This window comes from Atheta coriaria, unplaced genomic scaffold, assembly GCF_025399875.1.
Source record: "Atheta coriaria isolate IRGN ID8LTWV9N9 unplaced genomic scaffold, Caltech_Dcor_3.1 hic_scaffold_9_pilon, whole genome shotgun sequence".
NCBI lineage: Eukaryota > Metazoa > Arthropoda > Insecta > Coleoptera > Staphylinidae > Dalotia > Dalotia coriaria.
In genome coordinates this window covers 1,580,848-1,602,601 of record NW_027045451.1, presented here as the reverse complement: position 1 = coordinate 1,602,601, position 21,754 = coordinate 1,580,848, and the positions used below count along the sequence as shown (strand labels likewise).

The 21,754-nt window shown below is 35.9% G+C and overlaps 1 protein-coding gene and 1 long non-coding RNA gene across 2 annotated transcripts; one reads left to right on the top strand and one right to left on the bottom strand.

Annotated features, from left to right (window-relative positions):
* The first annotated feature begins 2,088 nt into the window (after window positions 1-2,088).
* Window positions 2,089-14,471, top strand: didum (dilute class unconventional myosin). The gene is made up of 10 exons (XM_065313079.1): window positions 2,089-2,328; window positions 6,881-7,208; window positions 7,762-8,477; window positions 8,539-9,027; window positions 9,094-9,947; window positions 10,006-10,180; window positions 10,239-12,420; window positions 12,473-12,855; window positions 12,910-13,152; window positions 13,211-14,471. The coding sequence occupies exons 1-10, from the start codon at window positions 2,302-2,304 to the stop codon at window positions 13,331-13,333; spliced, it is 5,520 nt and encodes a 1,839-aa protein (XP_065169151.1). The 5' UTR covers window positions 2,089-2,301; the 3' UTR covers window positions 13,334-14,471.
* Window positions 14,472-16,051: 1,580 nt separating this feature from the next.
* On the bottom strand, window positions 16,052-21,539 carry LOC135798163 (uncharacterized). The gene is made up of 3 exons (XR_010549666.1): window positions 21,282-21,539; window positions 20,472-20,509; window positions 16,052-17,374 (listed from the first exon to the last, which is right to left on the bottom strand). It is a non-coding gene; the product is annotated as an uncharacterized lncRNA (long non-coding RNA).
* Window positions 21,540-21,754: the final 215 nt, after the last annotated feature.

The window sequence follows — 21,754 nt, the reverse complement described above, 5'->3', positions numbered from 1 at the left end:
ATAATTACACCGGTTTATTCTGTTTCTCACACGAAAATATGTCGTCCGACACTTCCGGCCGTGAAATTCAATTGGTGCGAGAAATTTATTTACACAAATGATTTGTGTCTTTATGTCTTGCTCACAAATAAAAAGCGCGCGTGGAAACCGATTCGTTGCGTTGATCTGCCGATGGGCTTTAAATTGGTGAAGCGTCCGCATGTGAGAAGATGAAAAAAATGTGCACAAAGTGAGTAGCGCTTCGCATTGGGATGCCCACCAATATGCCCACCATGCCCGCCATGTAGCGGTAATCGAATGGCCCCGAAATTTACAGTTAAAAACTCGTAACCCATCGCGAAGAGCGTCGCCGTCGCATGAGTCGCGGCGTAACCCATTGATCGGTCGCACATACACCTCACCTCGTCTACCTGCGCGACCCACGAGAAAGAAACGAAGAGTTAACTACCAATCGGATGATAAACAGATTCTTCATCTGCAACATCAACTTAACCTCTGCGAGAGAGACGCGAGTGGAGAAATGTGAGATTTCTCACTGGAGTCACCAATCAACAGTTAAATTAATTATTAATAGACGTTAAGACATAAACAAGCTAATAAACGAGGAATTTTTAAGGAGAATATTTAAAAGCTTTGTGATGAAAGCTTTTAGCAGATAATTAAAAGCTTTTGGGCTTTATCAACGGAAAAATATGATTTTTAAAGTTTAAGTTATTAAAATATTAAAATTATTTTAGAATGAAATATTTTATGTTTGCCATATTTGTTCACATTCAATTTGTATATTTTAACTGCCTTGTCAATGGAACAACGCGCGAGTAATTTATCAAGACGCCGTGTGTCTGAAGAGAATTCTCAAGAAACAATTTACGCGACAAACAATCGTAGATAACGCCAAGCGCGCGCAAAGTCTTTACTTAAGCATAAGTCAAGCCCGTAGATTGGACTTCAAAGCACAAGATGCGACCGAGCTTTGGCGATAGCAGCACATTATTCATTCGTGTGCATTATTACAAAAGACAACAAGCAACAGCGCGCAGCAACATGCGATGCGGCCGGGATGGTGTAGATGTCGGAGATAAATACAAATGTTGTTTCGACAAGTATTACCATACAGTACACACGTACGTAGGATTGACTAATAGAAGAGGCTATTACATGCGAGCCGCAAGCATGCCATGATTATTAAGTGGACGTAACAGAACGCACTTTTCACGCACTCAGGTATTCACGAATTGCTGCTAACAATGTTAATGCATCGTTTAAGTCACTAAATGCACACGAACTTAAGCACATCGATGACGTAAGTGACTATGACGTTTTTATGTAACGGAAGTACATATTTATGATTACATAAGATTTTAGATAATGAGATAATAATTTGTGAAGAATAAAATAAAATTACGATGAGAATGTATATTTGATGTGCCAAAAGGTTAAAATGTAAGAAGTCAAAGGTTATTTCTTGAATTATTCTTAAAAAAGAATAAGAATCTAATAAAGATGCAGATAAATATTACATTAACAAATCTTGCTTGTCTTTTAGACATTTTGTTTTATGAGGTTTGAAATTCGACGAGAGAGTTTAATTGTAGTTTATTTATTGTTTTATATTTACTACTGCTTAACAATTTTATTTTATATGATCATTTATTGACTTAAACAAACGGGATATTGACATTAAACTTGCATGCACTGCAGAGGCAACGAATCAACACCGCTATAACTCAGCAGGACACCAGCCTGTAAAGCACGATTTGTCGCTAATTTGCTATTTCTTCGATTCCAGCGTCGTTTGGTGCATACCCGATCGTTTCTCACCTCGAAGCATGAAAGCGCAGAAAGTTTACATAAGTTTTCAATGCTAATGTTGCGCCAGCGCTACATCTAGTGTTGAAAATTTTAACTGTTGTTATTTAATAGCGTTTTATTTTGTATTCCTGTAATTTTGGTTTGTTTCTTTGATTAGTTATAACTTGCGGTGTGTAGATGTCGCTAGCTGTTTTAAATTTTTTGCCTGCTAGCAGTTTTGAAGAAGGAGGCGTGATACGAGACCCAGCAGGATCTTTAAAGCAACGCATGTCCGCTCAGATCGGTTGCGCACACATTATGCGCATGATGCGTTCGCCCCGTGCGCCTGCCGAATTCCTGCCGCTCGCGATCTCCTATTCGACTCGGTCGCGCGCGCTGAACGAAACGTGTTCCATGTCTCTCTATAAAAAGGGGCTGTAAAAGTGTCGCAGTGTTGCGGTAGGTGAAAATTGTATTGCCCGCAGGAAGAAGCAGGATTACACTTTTCACATGACGAGCATCGAGCTCTACACGAAGGTAAACACACTTTAATATTTCCCTAATGATAAGAATCCATCGATTGCATTTTTATAAAATCAAGACAAATTTTAAGTTTTACACAAAACACACGTTGGCAATATACATAGATTAACGAATGACATGTTCAGTACGTTGATGTTGTTGTTGCGTATATAGTCGTTTGCGTTTTGACTCACACTCCAAACGCTGATAACGACAGTATTTATCAATTTACCTAAGGACGGCAGGTGAGCACATAAGCCGCATGCATCCAGCTGATAATAGATATAGACGATTTGTTAGCGACATGTTTGGCTGAGTGTTTCAAAACAAAATAAATTATTTAAAATGCAAATGCACTATATTTCAATTTTCATTTTTTTGTCCAGAAAAAAAAAACGGAAACAAAATATCGTTAGGTGCGTAAAAATTCCGCAGGATTTATCGAACGTAATAAATTGGAACAATGGCCAATAATTTTAATTTGTCAGCTCGTTCGTTGAATTGTTGATGTGTTGCTATTTAATCAATTACAATTACGATTTATGTCCGATTGCAATACCCGGCATATTTTCTACGTCACGGTGAATTACATTGACGGTGGAGTTTCATTTTGGTTGTAAATTGCATGAAATAAATGCTTATCAACTCGTTTGTCCTGCTTGTGAGAACCGATTTGGATAATAATGGCATAGCTAATTTCGTAATAGTGTGACCAATAGTGTTGACTATATCGATTCCATTAAATAGGGCGGCGCAAACTGCAAACTGCACACTTGTAGAAGTGATTATATATAATGCGACTAAAAATTGTCAATTTCAGTTGTTTCAATGTAGAAAACAAGGTGAAATATTATTTTAAATTTAAGCAATTTTCCAAATCGGGAAATTCAATTATCCCGAGCAATTGTGGGAATAACGACAATGTAAAGTTAATCTTTGTGAGGTGAAAGTCGTACCTTGAACTTTAATCTTTTAGCTTTAAATCTTTTGGTCTTGTTCGTGTTAGGAGTTGTTCTTGCTACTTCAATGTAAAGTTCAAAGATATCTTGTCTATATATGTCTAATGTTTACTTTTTATGTTTTGACGTTTTAAGACCAATTAAAAATTTGATTGTTTATTGTTTCTTGTTCTTTTTTTGTAGTTTGGTATTTGGACCTTTCTATTTTCAGTTCTATGATGATTTATGTTCAGTATATAGGACAGAAAACACAGAAAAAACAACATTAACTGTATCCAATGTTGATGTTTGGCAAATTTTGAGAGTTTTCGACGTTTTGAGAATTCCCACAATTATTCACTGCATTTCTATAGTTTCTTTTCGGGCAGGAAACAAGCGCGTTTACGATTTCACGCGTTTTTATATCAATTAACGGAATCAACTGTTTGTATTCTTTCATTCATTCGTTCATTCATTCATAAGAATCTTTACTGGATTTAAATTATTTATTTAGACACTTTTATTAGGTATTATTAATAATAAAACAAGAAATTCCGCTGTGAAATTTCAGATTTGTGATGAGGTTATCATTTTATTACACTGCAGTGAATGCAAATGTAAATTCTTTATACCTTTGTGGAGTATTTGTGCCACCGACGTCAGAAGCTCGGCTCTAATCCAAACGCACGTTGGAATTTTCATTCGTGCGCAATGGTGGTGCAAATCGATAAATTTCTTGCTTTTCGACGTTCAACTTTGTTTGTGTGGAAGTATCGGAGTTCCGGGTCTATCATATTACAAGTAGTAGTGTAATACTTTACTGCCAGTTATTTTCGTGTGGGAGGCTTTAATGTTTCAGACAATGCACCTTTAAAAATGCAATAAATTCAAAATTAATTCACTGTCAACACTGTTCGCCCTTATTTATTAAATCATTTATCAATATTATTCGTTAAACATCCAGTATGCAGTAATCATGTTGACTGTTAACGTGGAAACTGGAAAACACGGCAAATTGCGCAAAAAGTTTGTAAACTTAGTTCGCACGCAATTTCCAGCTATGGTTTGCTGGGTTTTGATTAATGTCTACCGCAAAAGCAACTCACAGCAGACGTTCAATGTTGAGTGCATTTTATTGTTAATATTTCATCATTTTTGGCCAGAAATTGTCAAAAACAGTATAATATAACGCTTTTTGATAATTACTTTTTATTTTTTCAAGTATTTGCATCATTTTTGTCGCAATTTTATGATATGAGTCATATTGATAATGATTTTTGTTGTTTGCTAATTAAAATGACTCATTTATTGTTGTTACTTCGATTTGTCATCATTATTATTACTTTTATCATTAAAATCTTATGATCTTATTTTTAATCTGGATGTTTAATCAATATTAGATTTAAATTTATTTGAAGTTATTATCAAATTCCTAGTAACATTTTAAAGTTAAGTGAGTTTCTTTGTCCTTTCAGTTCGTGTTTATTTCTGCATGAATATTGACTGTAAATTCAGTAAAAGTTCAAATGGTAAAAGTAGTTATGCGTATGTACGCCACGTTTAGTAGAGGGGATTTATCCGACCTAGAAAGTGTAGGTACTTTCACAAATTTAGGTCACAAGTCAACCTTTCTTTTTGTCCACCTAATACGTTAAATTTAAAGTTTGCAATAGTAGTCCGTATCTATACGCGCAATTTTAAAATGTTGTTGAAGTTGTTTCACATTTTATCGGCAGTTGCCTGCTGCAAAACTGATCGTAAAAGGAAGGAGGAAAGTGTGAAAGCAAGTGGAAACAAGCAAATTCCATTCACAATCAGGAAATGCAAATATATATAAATTTACTACGAAAATTCAATGCAGAACCAGTTATGCAACGTTAATTATTCATTTAAATTATATCTTGCATCACTAATTGGTCAATTAAATTAATTACCGATTTGATAAAGCAATTAATATTATCGCTATTTTAAAAATTAAAAATAGGTAACAAATTCTTAAAACTACAAAGTGTGAAATTACATACTACCTACATCGAACGAATTTAATTGTTGTTTCCTTTGTTGTTTTAAAACCACTACGTCTATATTTCTACGCCTATCAATTTGTTCGCTTTTCTGGTCGGTTCGGTTGGTTCGTCGGTTTGTAATTTAATTTTACTCGATCGTTAACATAATGAACGTTTACCGCATTTACACGCTCGCTGACTTCTCGCATATTTTATTTCTTCAATCTTTTTTACCTTCGATCGCGTATTTTATTCGTTTTTCTCTTTGTTTGTTATTATGTCTATACGTTTATGTATTTACTGATAATGGTGATTTGATACGTAATTATCTCATTTTCTGCTTTTAATTTTGTACTTTTATTCCATGATTTAAATTTAATCATTTGCTTCCTTCCTGTTGGAATAATTAAAATTTTAATTTTTATTAACACTGGAAAAGCTAAACGACATATATAACAATTTATGAAGTATTTAAACAAGCAATTAGTAGATGTTAATGTCTTAAGTCAACAAAAGTGCATTGCTCTCACTTGTTTGTTATAACAACAATATAATGTTGCTAAAATTATTAACTTGATAAAATACATAAAACAACGTGCGAAAATAAAAGTAACATAGAGAAATAAAATTCAATAGCACGTTTTTTTTGTAAAATAAACTTCAAGTTCTGTTGAGTGAAATAAGTTGATTAACCGTCTACTTAAAAATCGTTCCTCATCATTGGTTACATATTTTAACTTTGTAGAGATCAACATACGTGCTCTATTCGAGTTATACAATCACGTTCGCATTCATGTTCACGTTCTTGTTTACTACATATATAATAGTTTCATTTTATCCTTTGTTTCAATTTCTACGAATTATGTTGAGGCAAAAACTTTGTCGTGTCTGAACTTAACTTAAGAAATATTAGATCTAATACACAGGAACTAAATAGTTAGAATTGCATGATTTGTTTTCTTTTGTGCTTGTCTCTTGGCCAAAAATGAACAAATATTTAGTACGTTCACATTCTCGGTTTCAACGATCGCCGCCAAGTGTACTAGTACACGAAGTACAGTTATCTTCTGGTGGTCGAGTGTCCGAACTGCGGAGAACTCCAAGTCGAATCCACTGAACTTGAACCGCAGCCAAAGAGCAACCGAAAGCAAAAACCTTCCTAAATCGTAAAAATTCATTTAAAATGCAAAAACCAGTTTATGTGACGGTTAAATTCATTCACTTCATCAATTTCTTGAATTTTCATTACAAATTTAAAACATTTCTGCCGGCATGTTTGATTGTTGTTGCTGTATAACATGAATTGTAAAGATAACCGATAATAAGATGAAAAGCCGCCGCAATCTTGAAGTTTTACGCGCTTTTGACCTGCCAGGGAACAAAAACTTACCAGAGTTCAACGGCAATGTCTATGATATCAAGTGGAAAGCATCAAAAAGAAAGAAAATTACTTTGGAAATTGCGCGCAATTTGCAGCTCGATTTCACAAGCCGGCTTCAATTCCTTCATCGATCATCCGCTCTTCCAACATCAGTTAATCATCATTATACGTCCAATAAAAACATCAACATTGATTTTATATACAGTGTGTATCATTCTACATGTGTGCATATTTATTTACAGGGGACGAAAGTATGGATCCCTCACCCAGAGGAAGTATGGGTCGGTGCAGAGCTGCTGGAGAACTACGTACCCACAAAGAAGTCCCTCCAGATACGCACAGATGACAGCCAGTCGAAAACGCTGGCGATTGCCAGCGAAAACGACCTGCCCTTCCTTCGTAATCCAGCCATTCTCATCGGCGAGAATGACCTCACTTCCTTATCCTATCTCCACGAACCCGCCGTGCTCTATAATTTACAGGTGCGCTTCTGCCAGAACCGCTACATCTACACTTATTGCGGTATTGTGCTGGTCGCAATTAATCCGTACGATGAGTTGCCTATTTACGGTAAGCATAAGCGCATAACCTAGTCTAACATTTTGCGTGTTTGGTTATACAACACTTCGAACAATAGTAAATATGATGTAATTTAGCATAAACTTCAAGGAAATAAAATGAATTGAAATTTATCTTAAGATGGCGTTACATCAACGCGGTCAATTGAGAAATATAAATGAGAACCAAGGCGCACTCTAAAGAAATGAAATCGTGTGTGAACTTTCGTTTACACGTGCAATTACACGCAATGCATTGCTTGTTTAGTTGTAATGGCAAATTATTAAGTCACTCTCATCACCTACAAACGAAAGCGAAATACTCGTAATTTGTGGGAATGTGAAGATAATAAACTCTAAACTATAAACTCAGTTTTCATTTTCTTGTTTCCTTATAGATTATGATCTGAAATTTAAGTAGCTGGAAATTTAATCTGACTATTGACGCAATTTTACCACAGACATTCAATATTTTCGTTACAATTCACACCTGAACTAGGCTAACAGATTTAATTTCAACCATATTACAATACAAGCTCAATTCTAATCCATTTTTAATAATGTAGATATGGATACAATATGTACTTACCGAGGTCAACCAATGGGCGATCTGGATCCTCACATTTTCGCTGTGGCAGAAGATGCGTACACTCAAATGGAACGCGAGCAGCGCGATCAGAGCATTATTGTTTCGGGTGAATCTGGCGCTGGAAAAACAGTCAGTGCAAAATACACAATGCGATATTTTGCGACCGTGGGCAGTAATGCAACCACCGAAACGCACATTGAACGAAAGGTGCTCGCGAGCAGTCCTATTATGGAAGCCATCGGTAACGCCAAAACTACACGAAACGATAACAGTTCTCGTTTTGGTAAATTTATCGAACTGCAGTTTAACAAACAGAATCAGATCAGCGGTGCATCAATGCGTACCTATCTTTTGGAAAAGTCCCGTGTAGTTTTCCAAGCTCCTGATGAGAGAAACTATCACATCTTCTACCAACTTTGTGCCGCACGGAAGAGTCTCCCATATTTAGAGTTGGATGATTGTACTAAGTTTTTCTATCTGATCCAAGGAGGAAATCCGTATGTTGATGGGGTTGATGATTTTAAAGCTTATGAAGAAACTCTCAATGCTTTGAACTTATTAGGTTTTAAAGAGGATGAGATTACGAATGTTTTTAAAATTGTGGCGGGTATTTTACATCTTGGGAATATTGAGTTTCGGGAATGCATGATTCAACAAGAGAACGAGCAGGACCAAGAGGGTTGTGGGATACAGGTACACGTTGTGGTATTTTTATTCGATTTTATTTTATATCATTTATTAATTTCTTTAATAGAAAAATGACAAACATCTAAAACACCTTGGTAATCTCCTTGGAGTAGACACAGCGGCTCTTCAACAATGGCTCTGTATAAAGAAAATTGTCTCTATGCGAGAGGTTTTTATGAAGCCCATGAGTATACAACAAGCAGTCATGTCTCGTGATGCGCTTGCCAAGCATATTTATTCGGAATTGTTCAACTGGATTGTGGTGATCATCAACAAAGCGCTCGAATCGGATGTCCCCAGGCATAAATGTATTGGAGTGCTTGATATCTACGGGTTTGAGACCTTTGAGATCAACTCGTTCGAACAGTTCTGTATTAATTATGCTAATGAAAAGCTGCAGCAGCAATTCAATATGCATGTCTTCAAGCTGGAGCAAGAGGAGTATATCAGAGAGGAGATCGAGTGGAAAATGATAGATTTTTATGATAATCAGCCTTGTATTGATCTGATTGAGGCAAAACTTGGGATATTGGATCTTTTAGATGAAGAGTGTAGAGTAAGTTTAATAAATATTGATATAATCATTATGGTATGTTTGATATTTGTATTGCTTGATATCTAGATGCCAAAAGGAAGTGATGCGTCATGGACAGAAAAGCTCTACTCTAAATGCGTAAAGTATTCTCACTTTGGAAAGGCAAGGTTTGGTACAACAGCCTTTATCATCAATCATTTTGCGGATAAGGTGCAATACGAAAGCTCTGGTTTCCTTGAAAAGAATCGGGACACTGTGATTGAGGAACAGATCAATGTGATCAAAAACGGAAGCAACCCTCTTCTACAACGGGTTTTTGGTGTAGAGGTTGAGAAACTTGGTCCTTCGAAATCCGGTACTAAACTGAAGATAATTTCTGCGAAACAAACAGCAACCCCTGCAAAATCTCACAAAAAGACAGTGGGATCACAATTCAGAGACTCTCTAAATATGTTAATGAGTACACTTAATGCTACAACACCGCATTATGTCAGGTGTATCAAACCTAACGATACCAAGACATCGTTTGACTTTAACCAGAAAAGAGCAGTGGAACAGTTGAGGGCTTGTGGTGTTCTTGAGACTATTAGAATTTCCAGTGCAGGTTTTCCAAGTCGCTGGTCCTACCAGGACTTCTTCTACCGTTACAGAGTGTTGTGCAAATTTAAAGATATTAACCGAAATGATATGAAAATTACGTGCAGGAATATTCTAACGATGTACATTAAGAATGAAGATATGTATCAATATGGTAAGACGAAAATTTTCTTCCGAGCTGGGCAAGTGGCGTATTTAGAAAAATTGAGGGCCGAAAAGTTGCGAAAATGCTGTATTATCATGCAGAGTACTGTTAGGGCTTTTGTTTGGAGAAAGAAGTACTTGAGGATTACCAATTCGATATATAACATTCAAAGATATGCAAGGGGTTATCTTGCAAGAAGGTAATTTGCCTTTGAATTATATATTGATTAGAATGATATTAAAATATATTATTTATAGATTGGCTGATAAACTACGAAGAAATAGAGCAGCCATCACGATCCAACGTTACGTGCGCGGATGGGTCAAATGGTCACAATATAATAAGAAGAAGATGTTGATGATCAATATCCAAAGATACGCTCGAGGATACCTGGCAAGAAAGAGATTTATGGCGATGAAATATAATGCTATGGTAATGAAATCTTATCCACTCCATAATTCAAATTTATTTATTATCATTTATGTTATAGGCACTAGTTATACAACGTTATGCTCGCGGATACCTCGCAAGGCGCTCGATGCTCAAACGCAAACGTCAGATAATTCTCTGTCAGGCAACCATCCGCCGCTTTATCGCACGTCGCAGATACAAACGCATGCGAATAGAAGCACGTTCCATTGAACACGTGAAGAAGCTGAATAAGGGTCTGGAGAACAAGATCTTCATGCTGCAACAAAAGATTGAAGACCTCAATGTTTTCAAGGAAGAATCCCATAAGGCTCAGAACGAAATCAGTGATCTCAAAGCACGCATGCTTACCTTCAAAGCCATGGAGGTAGAAATCAAGAATTTGAAGTCCCTAATCATTAAAAAGAATGATTCTATCCGAGATCTCGAAACTTCTGTGAAGCGAGAACAGGAGGAGAAGATGGATCTTGTTCATGAGCAAGAAAAGTACCAGAAGGAGATTGATGAAGAGAGGAATCACTGGGACGAGGAAACTAGTAAACTTCGAAAAGAGTTGGATAATATTAACGAAGTGCTAAGAACTAGTGAGCAAGGCACCGAGGAAAAAATCAAGGTCCGTTTAGAGGAAGAGAAGTTGCTACTGCAGAAACAACAGGATAATGAAACTGATGCCTACCAAAGACTGCTTGAGGAATATCATCAACTGGAGACGCATTGTGAAAACCTCCAGGGTCAACTGCATGATATGAACCGGTCCAGCCACATAAGAAATGGACATGATATGAATTCTTTAACTATTGAACAATCGTCAGAGTTTCCCGATCATGGTTATGGTTCAGTGAGGTCTACAAGCTCAAATAATTCTCACGTAAAGTTGGAAAACATTGAATGGAAGACAGATTCTGATACCAATAATGGAGAAGGTGTCCCAGAAGGGCCCGAAAGAACACCTTCGAGTTCTAGTTCCAGTGAAAACACCAAATTTGAAGCTAATAAAGTTGATGTTGCATTGGTTCTTAAATTGCAACATAAACTTGCAGAGGTTGAACGAGAAAAGGGACGATTACAGAAACGCCTTGATGATTTAGAGTTGTCACCAAGGACTGAAAGCGCAGAGAAATCTTTTTGCGACAGCATTAAGATTTCAGAAATGGAATTGTCGAATTCTAATCTGAAATCCCAACTAATGGAATTGCGATCTGCTTTAGATGACGATTCCGGTGGTAAAAATCAGTTGTCTATCCAATTGCGGAACCTCCAAGTTGAGTTGGATCGAAAATCTGAAGAGATTATTCAGTTGAAGAGTGTTCTTAGTAATCAAACTAACAACTTGAAGTCATTGGTTAGCTCAAAATCTAGAACTGGTGAGTACATAAACGAAGATGGCGAATTGGCACTTGCTTATGAAACACAAAAGACCATTAATAAACAACTGGAACTTGAATTGCAAGATGAAAAAGTAAAGTACAAAGCTCACGAAAAGGAGTACAAACTAGAGATTGACAAGTTAAGAGAAGATAACGAAAGGCAACAAAAGATTTTGTCTTCAAATCTTCAAACGACACCACAAAGTCAAACGGAAGCTTTTATGCAACTTGAAATTACTCGTTTAACCGCAGAGAACCTCCAACTTGTTGATAACAATGACCTACTCAGCGACCAATTACGAAAATTAAAGAAACAACTTAAGCTCCTGCATCGCAGATTGAAGGAATTGGGGATCGATTTGGATGATACCGTAAAGGATGACATTATCATTAGTGGTACCTCTGCAGTTGCTACTAAACACTCTCGAAGTATGCCATCTATTAAAAAGAAAGACACAGGTTTTGCGGGCATGTTTGCGTACAAGGAGGGGGCCGAACCCGCAATTGTGCGCGCATTGATTCTCGATTTAAAACCAAGGACAGCCGTAACACTCCTTCCATGCTTGCCGGCTTACATTTTATTTATGTGCGTGCGTCACACTGATTATACCGATAATGAAGAAAAGGTACGACTGCTATTATCGCAGTTTGCAAAAGCAGTCAAGAAAGTAATACGTCGGCGGCAGGAGGACATTGAGACGAAAGCGTTATGGTTATCAAACACTCTGCGTCTGATTCACTGCATGAAGCAATACAGCGGTGACAAAGACTATCGGGCTATGAATACGGAGAAGCAGAACGAACAACGCTTGCGGAACTTCGATCTTTCTGAGTATCGGCAGATGATTTGCGATATGGGCGTTTTTATTTACCAAGGTAATAATAGCTCAATAATAATTCAACGTTATTAATTGTTGTGTACTTTCAGTTTTGGTGGAACAAATGAAAGAGAGAATTCAGCCACTGATAGTTCCCGCCATTTTAGAACACGAGGAGATACAAGGTCTCACTGGCGGTAAACCTGGTTTTAGAAAACGAGCCACCAGCGTGGCTGAGAGCCCTGTAGTGGAAACTGTAAAACCCACAACGGCCCTTTTGCAAGAACTCTCCAGTAAACACAAGATACTCACGTTTTACGCTGTTGATCCAGATGTTATTTCACAAATATTTAAGCAGATATATTATTTCATATGTGCGTCGAGTCTAAATAACTTGCTCCTACGTAAAGAACTCTGTCATTGGTCCAAGGGCTTCCAGATACGGCATAACATCTCACATTTTGAGATGTGGACACGAGAAAAACATTTGGATGTAAGTTCATTGGTATTTTGCAAGAAATTCTAATTTTAACTTTGCACTTTGAAGGAGGCACCTATCCAGGCGGCACTTCAGCCGATAATTCAAGCTGCTCAATTACTACAAGCGAGGAAACACGAAGAAGATGTAGACAGTGTTTGTGATATGTGCAGCGCGTTAACTGCAATGCAGATCTGTAAAATTCTATCTCTGTACACTCCGGTCGATGAGTTTGAGCAACGGGTGTCTCCGACCTTCATCAGAAACGTTAAAGCTAAACTGGGTACTAGAGATCCAGATGGCGATAATCAGGTTTGTACTTTAATTAGAAAAATTTGAACACTGAAAACATTAAAATATTTGTTTACAGAGTCTTTTAATGGATATTAAATACCGGTACACAATTCGCTTCCCGTTCAATCCGTCAGACATCCATTTGGAGGACATCGATATTCCGGCTGCCATTGATTTGCCCATGTTGGAAAAATTATAAGTGAGTGGGGTTTGTAATCTAATTAAATTGTTATCATTTGTTGCCTTTACGAAACCACCAAAAAGAAATCATAAACACAAAAACAATGGGCACATACTTATTAACTATAAATAATCTGAACACATTTAGAAAAAAATACTACAAAACGTAGAAGCGATTTTTGATTTAGAAAAACAAACGAAGTAAACATAGTTCAATATACGATAGCGAAGAGTAGAGCTGAAGACGTAAATTTTAGTTAACCAAATGCTAAGAGAAGCCTACGAACGTTATTTATCCAAGTGTGTATATAAACAAAGTATGACTATGCGTACCTAAACATTATGATTTTAACGTATATTGTCCTAAAAGCATAAAATCGTGTACATATTATTAGGATGCATTTTTACCTTCGTGGTTAATTAATTTGCTACAAAATTGATTTCAATCGATCATATCTTTCACTAAATTCTATTTAGTGCCATTTATATTTATATGCGGTCTAAAAATAGTTTAAATAGATAATTGGTTATCATCCAATGTTACCATTTAGTTTTTGCAATCATCCAACTAAAAAACGAGTAGGCAATATGTCAATTTTAATTGCAATAATTTCATACGTACTTTAAATTAAAGTTATTAAAATATGGAGATGGAAATAAAAGTGACCTAGGGAAATTCAACTTAGAAATGTGATGGAAAAATACCTGAGAAACGTGTTACAAACTAATGAATACAGAGATTTATGGAATGTTAGCAGCTGATATAGATTTAATTGATATACTTATAAAACATATACAAAACGAAGATAATAAAACAAATATAAACAAATAGGTGAAAATATACAGAAGTACGAGTAAAATGTGTGGAATGTGTATAAATATACTTTTATTATCCGATACGGGCAATATGAAAGTTAATTATATTTATTGGTTTCTGTTCGTATAATTTGTAAATTATTAACAACACTTATAAATATATTTAATTAGTAAAATACCAGATTCTTAATATAAGTAAATAAATTTAATATTAGCAACATGTTGAATATGCGGTAATTATATTAAAGAAAATATTTTGAAACTTGAATGTTTTATCATATGTTAAAGATTTGTGTACTAATACACATTTTGTTGATTAAATGGAAAATATGAACAATTAACCATACAAGTGCACTTATATTCCTTAAAATTTAAATGTTACTAGACATGATTTTAACACACGGCGCATAGTGGCAGAAGCAAACCCGACTAGAACAAATATCCGTGCATGTATGTAAACAATTTTTTGTCGAGTTCAGCGAGCGCATCCCACTGCGTATCGTGACCGCGTGTTGCCGCGCAGGCAGTTCAATTCCGGCCATCGAGTAAACCGCGCGTGTGCTCATAGCGACTAGTTTTATTTCTTTATATCATAATTAAGTAAATCGATTTGTATTCAATAAACAATCGACACCATATACCGGAATGATACCTGAACAGAGGTTTGCTAGTGTGATTGCACGCGTAAAACGTTTTTCAACCGTGGAGTAATAGTCAGTTCACCAGTGCGTGCGTGGTTCCGTCGGGTGACGGATATCTTCTTACAGCTAAAAATAACTTGGATTTAGGATTAGTTCCTGCAAATAGACAACGTTGGTGTCCCAGGAAGAAGTTTGTGAGTGCACGATCCATGAAGTTTACAATATGACGGGAGTGTTGGAGATGCGCGCATATAAAGGCAAGTCTTTACTGCAACGGGTCTTGGATAGCTGTAGATATTACTTTATTTAAAAAATGAATATATTGTTAAATATAATTAATAAAACACAATTTAAAATTTCAATCGCATTCACATTTCTTTGTGACATCCTCTTTATCGTTTCCAGGATAAGCGTTTTACATCATATTGCGTATGAATCTTGTGTGCGTCAACCGTGTACAACATAGCTAAGGCTTGTGTTCATAGTGCGATAGTTGGATAAAGTAGAAACATAAATAGAAGAATCAAATATTAATGATAAAAACACTCGGTGGTCGAGTGGAGACGTGCACCTGCTGGCATGCTAGCAGACACGGATCGAATCTCAGGTATAGAAGGCATTTTTCTCAAATATAAAAATGTCAGGTGTAATTTGGGTTGCATATATGAATTGCAACGAAATATAAGAGAAATTGAAATACAAGTGAAGGCAATAAGAGAGAAGTAAGAAAGAAAGTGGAGAACGGGAGAACAGAGAAATAGAAGAATGATTAGTAAAGAATAGGAGAAGATAGAAGGAAGAGAACAGGGGAGGATCAGATTTTTAAATTTTTTGGCACGTGTCGTTATAAGACAGTCTACGGTCGATCTCCCAGAGCGCCTCCGGCGCTCTGGTCGATCGCCCACTGCTTCAGTCCATCCATTGCTCCCGGCCCATCCTACAGCTACGATGTCTCTGCGCTTCATCCCCGAAATTATCAGGCATATCAACAATTTTTATGGTGGGGGATCACCCCCAGAGAGAGGGAACTCCTTATAAGGACAATCCTTATAAGGTCTTGTTCAAATATTTCTAAGTTTTAAGTCGCCTCAGGAGAGGTGACACTTAAAAATATTCTTACAAGTTCTGACCTGTTGCTGAAATGAAAGAAGGAGTACACAAATCATACAGGTTACCTTAACAATTTTTATAGAGGGGATCATCCCCTGAGAGAGGGAACTCTCTTAGAGACCTGTTCCTGAAATGATAGAAGGCGAACACACAAATCAAAGAAGTCAATATATTTTACTATTTCTTTATTAATAATAGAATACAAGTTTAGATTTTACAAGTCAACAAAATACATGTCGCCATATTGAAATAGGACTTACGACTTGCTCAGCCGCGCACATATCGGCAAGTACTACTTCATAAAGTTCAACCGGAATAATAGAATTAGTAAATAGCCAATTTTCTAGGTGACTGATAATAGAAACAAATACTCTCAACACTACAAACGCCGCTCACTCGAAGCTCAGGGAAACTAATATACAGGGTGTTCCAGAAAGAAAATTCAAAATGCAAAGGGGAAAATACTAAAAACGACAGTTAAACCAAAATTTTCACGGACACAAAGAAAAACATATATACAGGGTGTTCTAGAAAGAAAATTCCAAGTTCAAAACAGAGAACACTCAAAACTTACAACTAAAGGTGATTTTCTTCGTGCTGTTAGGAAAACTAATATACAGGGTGTTACAAAAAGGAGATTACTACAACACAAAAGAAAATGCCAAGTTCAAGAAGGAAAATAATAGGAAACACTAAATATAGACAGTTTTTTATAGGAAATCTGGGAAAACAAATATACAGGGTGTTGCAAAAAGAAAATCAATAGTTCAAAGAAGAAAACACCTGGGAATAACAAATTTAGAAAACTTATAATAAAAATCAAGAAAAACAAACATACAGGGTGTTACCAATAAGAAATTTCTAAATTTAAAAATACAATACAAAAATTAAATAGAAAACGACCCGGAAACGACAAATTTAGTCTGTTTTACATTAGAGAGCAAGGAAAATTAATACATAGGGTGATACAAGAAGGAAATCGCTATATTTAATAAGAAAATTCAAAATTTTCCATGCATGGAATTATATTCACGCTTAGAGAGGGTGAAACAACGAAAATACAATTACATTTTAATTTAAGAGTAAAGAGCTAGAAATTTTGAAATTTTCTTTGCGACGGATTCTCCAGATACGCCACAAGCAAGGCAAAATGTATCCGCCGACGGCAACTCAAGCACACACGCGGAAGGAAATTTAAATCGTCTTTTTACAAATATATTAGTCTCAATAATTAATTGCCAAACTACGAAAATACGTTAAAGAGCCTGTAGATTTATGAAATGAAATGAAAATGCAAGCAAGGAAAATTTCACGTTATTAAACCGATGATTGACATGACCATACTCTGCGGGTAGATCGAAGTCGCATCCGACGGCACGCATCAATTTTGTTTTATTACGGTACTCACGTTACATGCGATTTAAGATAAATATGACATTATGATGTAATACCGTTTACAAACTTACCAGTGCATCAGGTAATCAAAGATAGTACTGAAACAGAAAAAAAATACGTGTGTGAGAACTCGCACTATGATGCACACTTATTTAAATTCGTTTTGTCGGATAATGAACATGTATTATTTTAACACACAAATTTCACGGAATATCTTGCTAAGGAGAGCCGTTAATTACACTTACTTAAAATTACGAATAGAATACATATTTCTAATTCCAATTCTCAGCATCGAAATAATCCAAGAGCCGACACGCACTTGTAAACACGAGTTTTATAATCATTTTACGCGTAAATCAACCTTAGCAAAACACTCCACACGTCTGTTGTCTTTCGGTGCTGTAATTAATGCTGATTTATAATCAATAAAATGTAATGTAATCGGAATGAATGAAATAATGATGCCGAGCCACGTGCAGGTAAGAACAGACTGAAGCGGTCCAACGTTCGCAACGTGAGAAGCAGCATTGCGCACGTTTATACCGATATAAAAACTTGTTTATACACAAACCCCGATAAGAGTGTAGAATTGAAATAGAACATTTCTGATGTGCATTAAAATAAAATAAAATAAAATATAATATTTCAAATTTCGGCGCAACTTTACAAAAATTATCAAACATATTGCACAAATAGTTCCCGAGACACAGCCAAATTCCATTTTTTTTACGCAATTAACTTCAATACAGGAAAATACAGAATTAAATTACGCATCAGGGATAATTAACCCGCGTTTGCGGGTTATACTAAAAAAACTACAATTCCTAGCGCAACGAGTACTACGGCGCACACACACAACTTTCAATATAACTCGCGTTATGGAACTTTCTGGCAATAAATTTCAATACAGGGAGATACAGAATTAAATTTTGCAACAGAAAAAATTATTCCGAACTTATTGTGACACCGCGTTCGCGTGTTACATTAAAAAAAACTACAATTCCTAGCGCAACGAGTAGTACGGCGCACACACACAACTATCAATATAACTCGCGTTGTGGAATTTTCTGGCAATAAATTTCAATACAAGAAAATACAAAATTAAATTCTGCATCTGGAAAAATTATTCCGAACTTATTGTGACACCGTGTTCGCATGTTACACTAAAAAATCTACAATTCCTAGCGCAACGAGTACTACAGCGCACACACACAACTTAAATATAACTCGCGTTAGGCATGTTCTCGCAAACATCTAAATCAACAGACGGCAAGCGACGGCACGTAGAAACACAGTGGTTAAAAATGATAAAAATAACTATTTCTTTGTAAATATTAAGATATAGTGAGACTGCGAAAATGAAAAACTATTCACCGTTCAAGATTTTATTTCAACAAGAAATTAATTAAAAAAAATTAATGTTGCAATTCGATTAAACATGTTTACGTGATCCTCGAAAACATGACCAAACCGACGGCCACATGAATATTGTCATTTTAATAATCCTCAGATAATTTTAAAAACCTTATTAAATTAAGCATGTTATTTTCGGAAAAACAGCTTAGAAAAATTCTGATAAAAATGCCACCACGTGTTTGTAATTTACAAAATTAATATCCCTCAAATTGAATAATCAATTTAAGTTAAACCGCCTTAACTTTCCGCGAAACATTTTAATTATCCACCTACCTGTGCATTGATGAGATTTTCTATCCGGTAATATATTATATCAACTGAAAACTCACGAAGGGATTAACGGACACTTATTTCTCACTTAAGAAGACTCTAACCGCCATAAATCATTAAACAAAACAGGCACACATGCTCATTTCAAATATTTTGCCGATGGCCGAAAGAATACACGACGATTAATCCAATTAAAACCTCAAAACGCGTGGCGATTAGAGAGACACGCTCGCGGACCACGCGGTGAAACAACTGCCGTGTGCGCTGCGCGTAGCCGGGTACAAGGCGGGTATGCAGCGATAACACGCGTCAGGCGAACAAGAAAAGTTGTTTATACACAAACGTACTGATAAACACGTAGTTTGGAAGACGAAACTAAAAATTCACCATGTTGTAATACACATACACAAAATTTACTTTTACTTTCAATATTTCTCGGCATACGAAAAGAATAAGTTAGTTCAATTGGAAATTTAAGAGATGAAATTTTAATTCTTAAGAAATAATTGCCAAGGGGGGGTGCTTGATACTTTTTTTCGACGATTTTTGATAATTAATATCTCTTAAACTAAAAGCGATAGCTACCAACGAATTGTTGATTATGAAAGATTGGAAAATTTTCTATCAGGTAAAAACATAAAATAATTATATTTCCTATAGTAAAAGGTCGAAAAATGCGACTAAAAGTGCTAAAAAGTGACATTTTTCAATTTTTGGCCATTTTATTCAATCACGAATATCTCCTAAACAAAACTAAATGAAAAGGAATGAATCGCAGAGTCTTAATCTACGAAAAATTCTCTTTTAAATAAGCTTGTTAAATTGGCAATCTAAGAGATGAAATTTTAATTCATAAGAAATAATGGACAAATGGGAGTCAGCTATACAATCATGCACGTACGGTACCTTGAACACAAGTCACTTCTACCGCTGCCCTTGTACGGTGCCCTGAATACGAGTCACTTCTACCGAGGCCCTCTTTTAAACTAAAAACGCAAGCGACCAAAGGATCAAAGAATATGAAAGATTGGAAAATTCTCCATCAGGTAAAATTTAAAAATAATTTCTTTCCGAGGAAAACAAAACAGAAATATGCTGCATGCAATATAAGCAGATGGCAATGCGACACAAAAATTTTGTTAAGACACAAACGTTGATAAATAAGCAATTTACTAGTTTTATCTATGAATTATAGCGTAAATAAAAGCAAACAAATTTCCAAAAATCTCCTAAAAATAAAAATGAAAAACCTTTCAGTGAGATGAAACAAGAATTGCCCTTAACAAATTTTTGTTTATGAATTATTCTCGACCTCTCCTATTTACGCAATTTAAATACCTTATCTTATAAAGAATTTTGCATCTTCAAGTTCAACTCTTATGCTTGTGTAAGCAAAGGAAAAACTACTAAACAGTTAATTTTGAGATGTATCAGCCGGGTACGCGACTATCTTATGTATAGGAGGACGCAGAAATTAACACGAAAAATATAATTGAATTATAAACTTACCAATGCAGAACTCATGGGACTCCAAAGCACGGCAAAGACTGTAAATAAAAAAAGAAAGCATAAGTTAAAACCAAAATATTTCATACGACTCAATAATACTATAATCACACAGTGGGGAAAAACAAACAATCTGTGCTGTTTGGCTAAAAGTTACTTACACCAGCACGATGGGTCATCCTAATGATGAATATCAAATCAACATGGAGGCGATACACTTAACCGGCATTTATGGACAATAAACGCGCAAACTGTAAATAACATTATTATCGGAGATAGTTCAGTAGAATCGCCATTAACACGCGCGATTCACCCAGTGTCCGAAATAAAACTGCATGTACGATGCACAGGCGACGGCGACACGCGGTTACTATCAGTTTGCGATATGCTCGCTGAACGCAACCTTGGTGCACGGTTGTTTCATTTCGCTTGTGAGCTGAACGCAAATCAAAACAATGTTTACTCACAAATACAAATAAATACAAATATGAAACTTACATACAACTTCAATGAAATTGACTGTTCTGATTATACTGCATGGAAATCAAGTTTTAATAAAAGAAGACAATTACAAATAAAAGTAGGTAACAAACCGATTGAACCGTTAGCATCGGTTGCAGCGTCCGCCGGAGAATTGCAAGATCCGCAAACATATACGAGTAAAATAAAACAATTAAATAGTGAACATTTTGTAGTCTCTCTTTTTGAATCTATTAGATCGATGAGAATTTTGCAAATTACAAATAAAACCGGCACAAAATTATTCAAAATGCATTAAGTTTAATTAACTTGACATGTAAATTAAATATGTACCTTTTCTTGCTTGAACCAAGCAAAATTCCAGTTGAATCGGCATCCGACGGCAACTCACACGCTTGCCAGTGAACACGCGCACTTCATGAATATTCAACCAACACTAAAATAATTGAAAACCACCAAATAACAAATCTATTAAACGACGGCAGTAAATTTGGATTTCAATTAACGCGATGTTTCAAATAAAAAAGAAAAGAAACGCGACGAGCCGTATTGAATACGCTTGATTCTGCAAGCGCACAGGTAACGCGTCGCTTCGCGTGCACCGAAAAACTAACATGTTCTTACCTGAACCAGTTACAGCACGCGAACAGTCCTCGTAGAGACACCTCACAGCAATGTTCCACACTACAGCAACAAAAAACGATGTTCTTGAATGTAAACACGCACTGATAAATGCATCGCCGAACGTGTATCATATTTAAGATTTATTTCATAGTTTCACACTTCCATGTATTTATGTGAAGCTG

Bases quoted from the DNA above. Each gene is read 5' to 3' on its own strand.
- didum (XM_065313079.1), top strand. From the start codon at position 2,302: ATGACGAGCATCGAGCTCTACACGAAG. The intron at 2,329-6,880 runs GTAAACACACTT...ATTTATTTACAG, and splicing joins GCATCGAGCTCTACACGAAG to GGGACGAAAGTATGGATCCC. The intron at 7,209-7,761 runs GTAAGCATAAGC...TTAATAATGTAG, and splicing joins CGATGAGTTGCCTATTTACG to ATATGGATACAATATGTACT.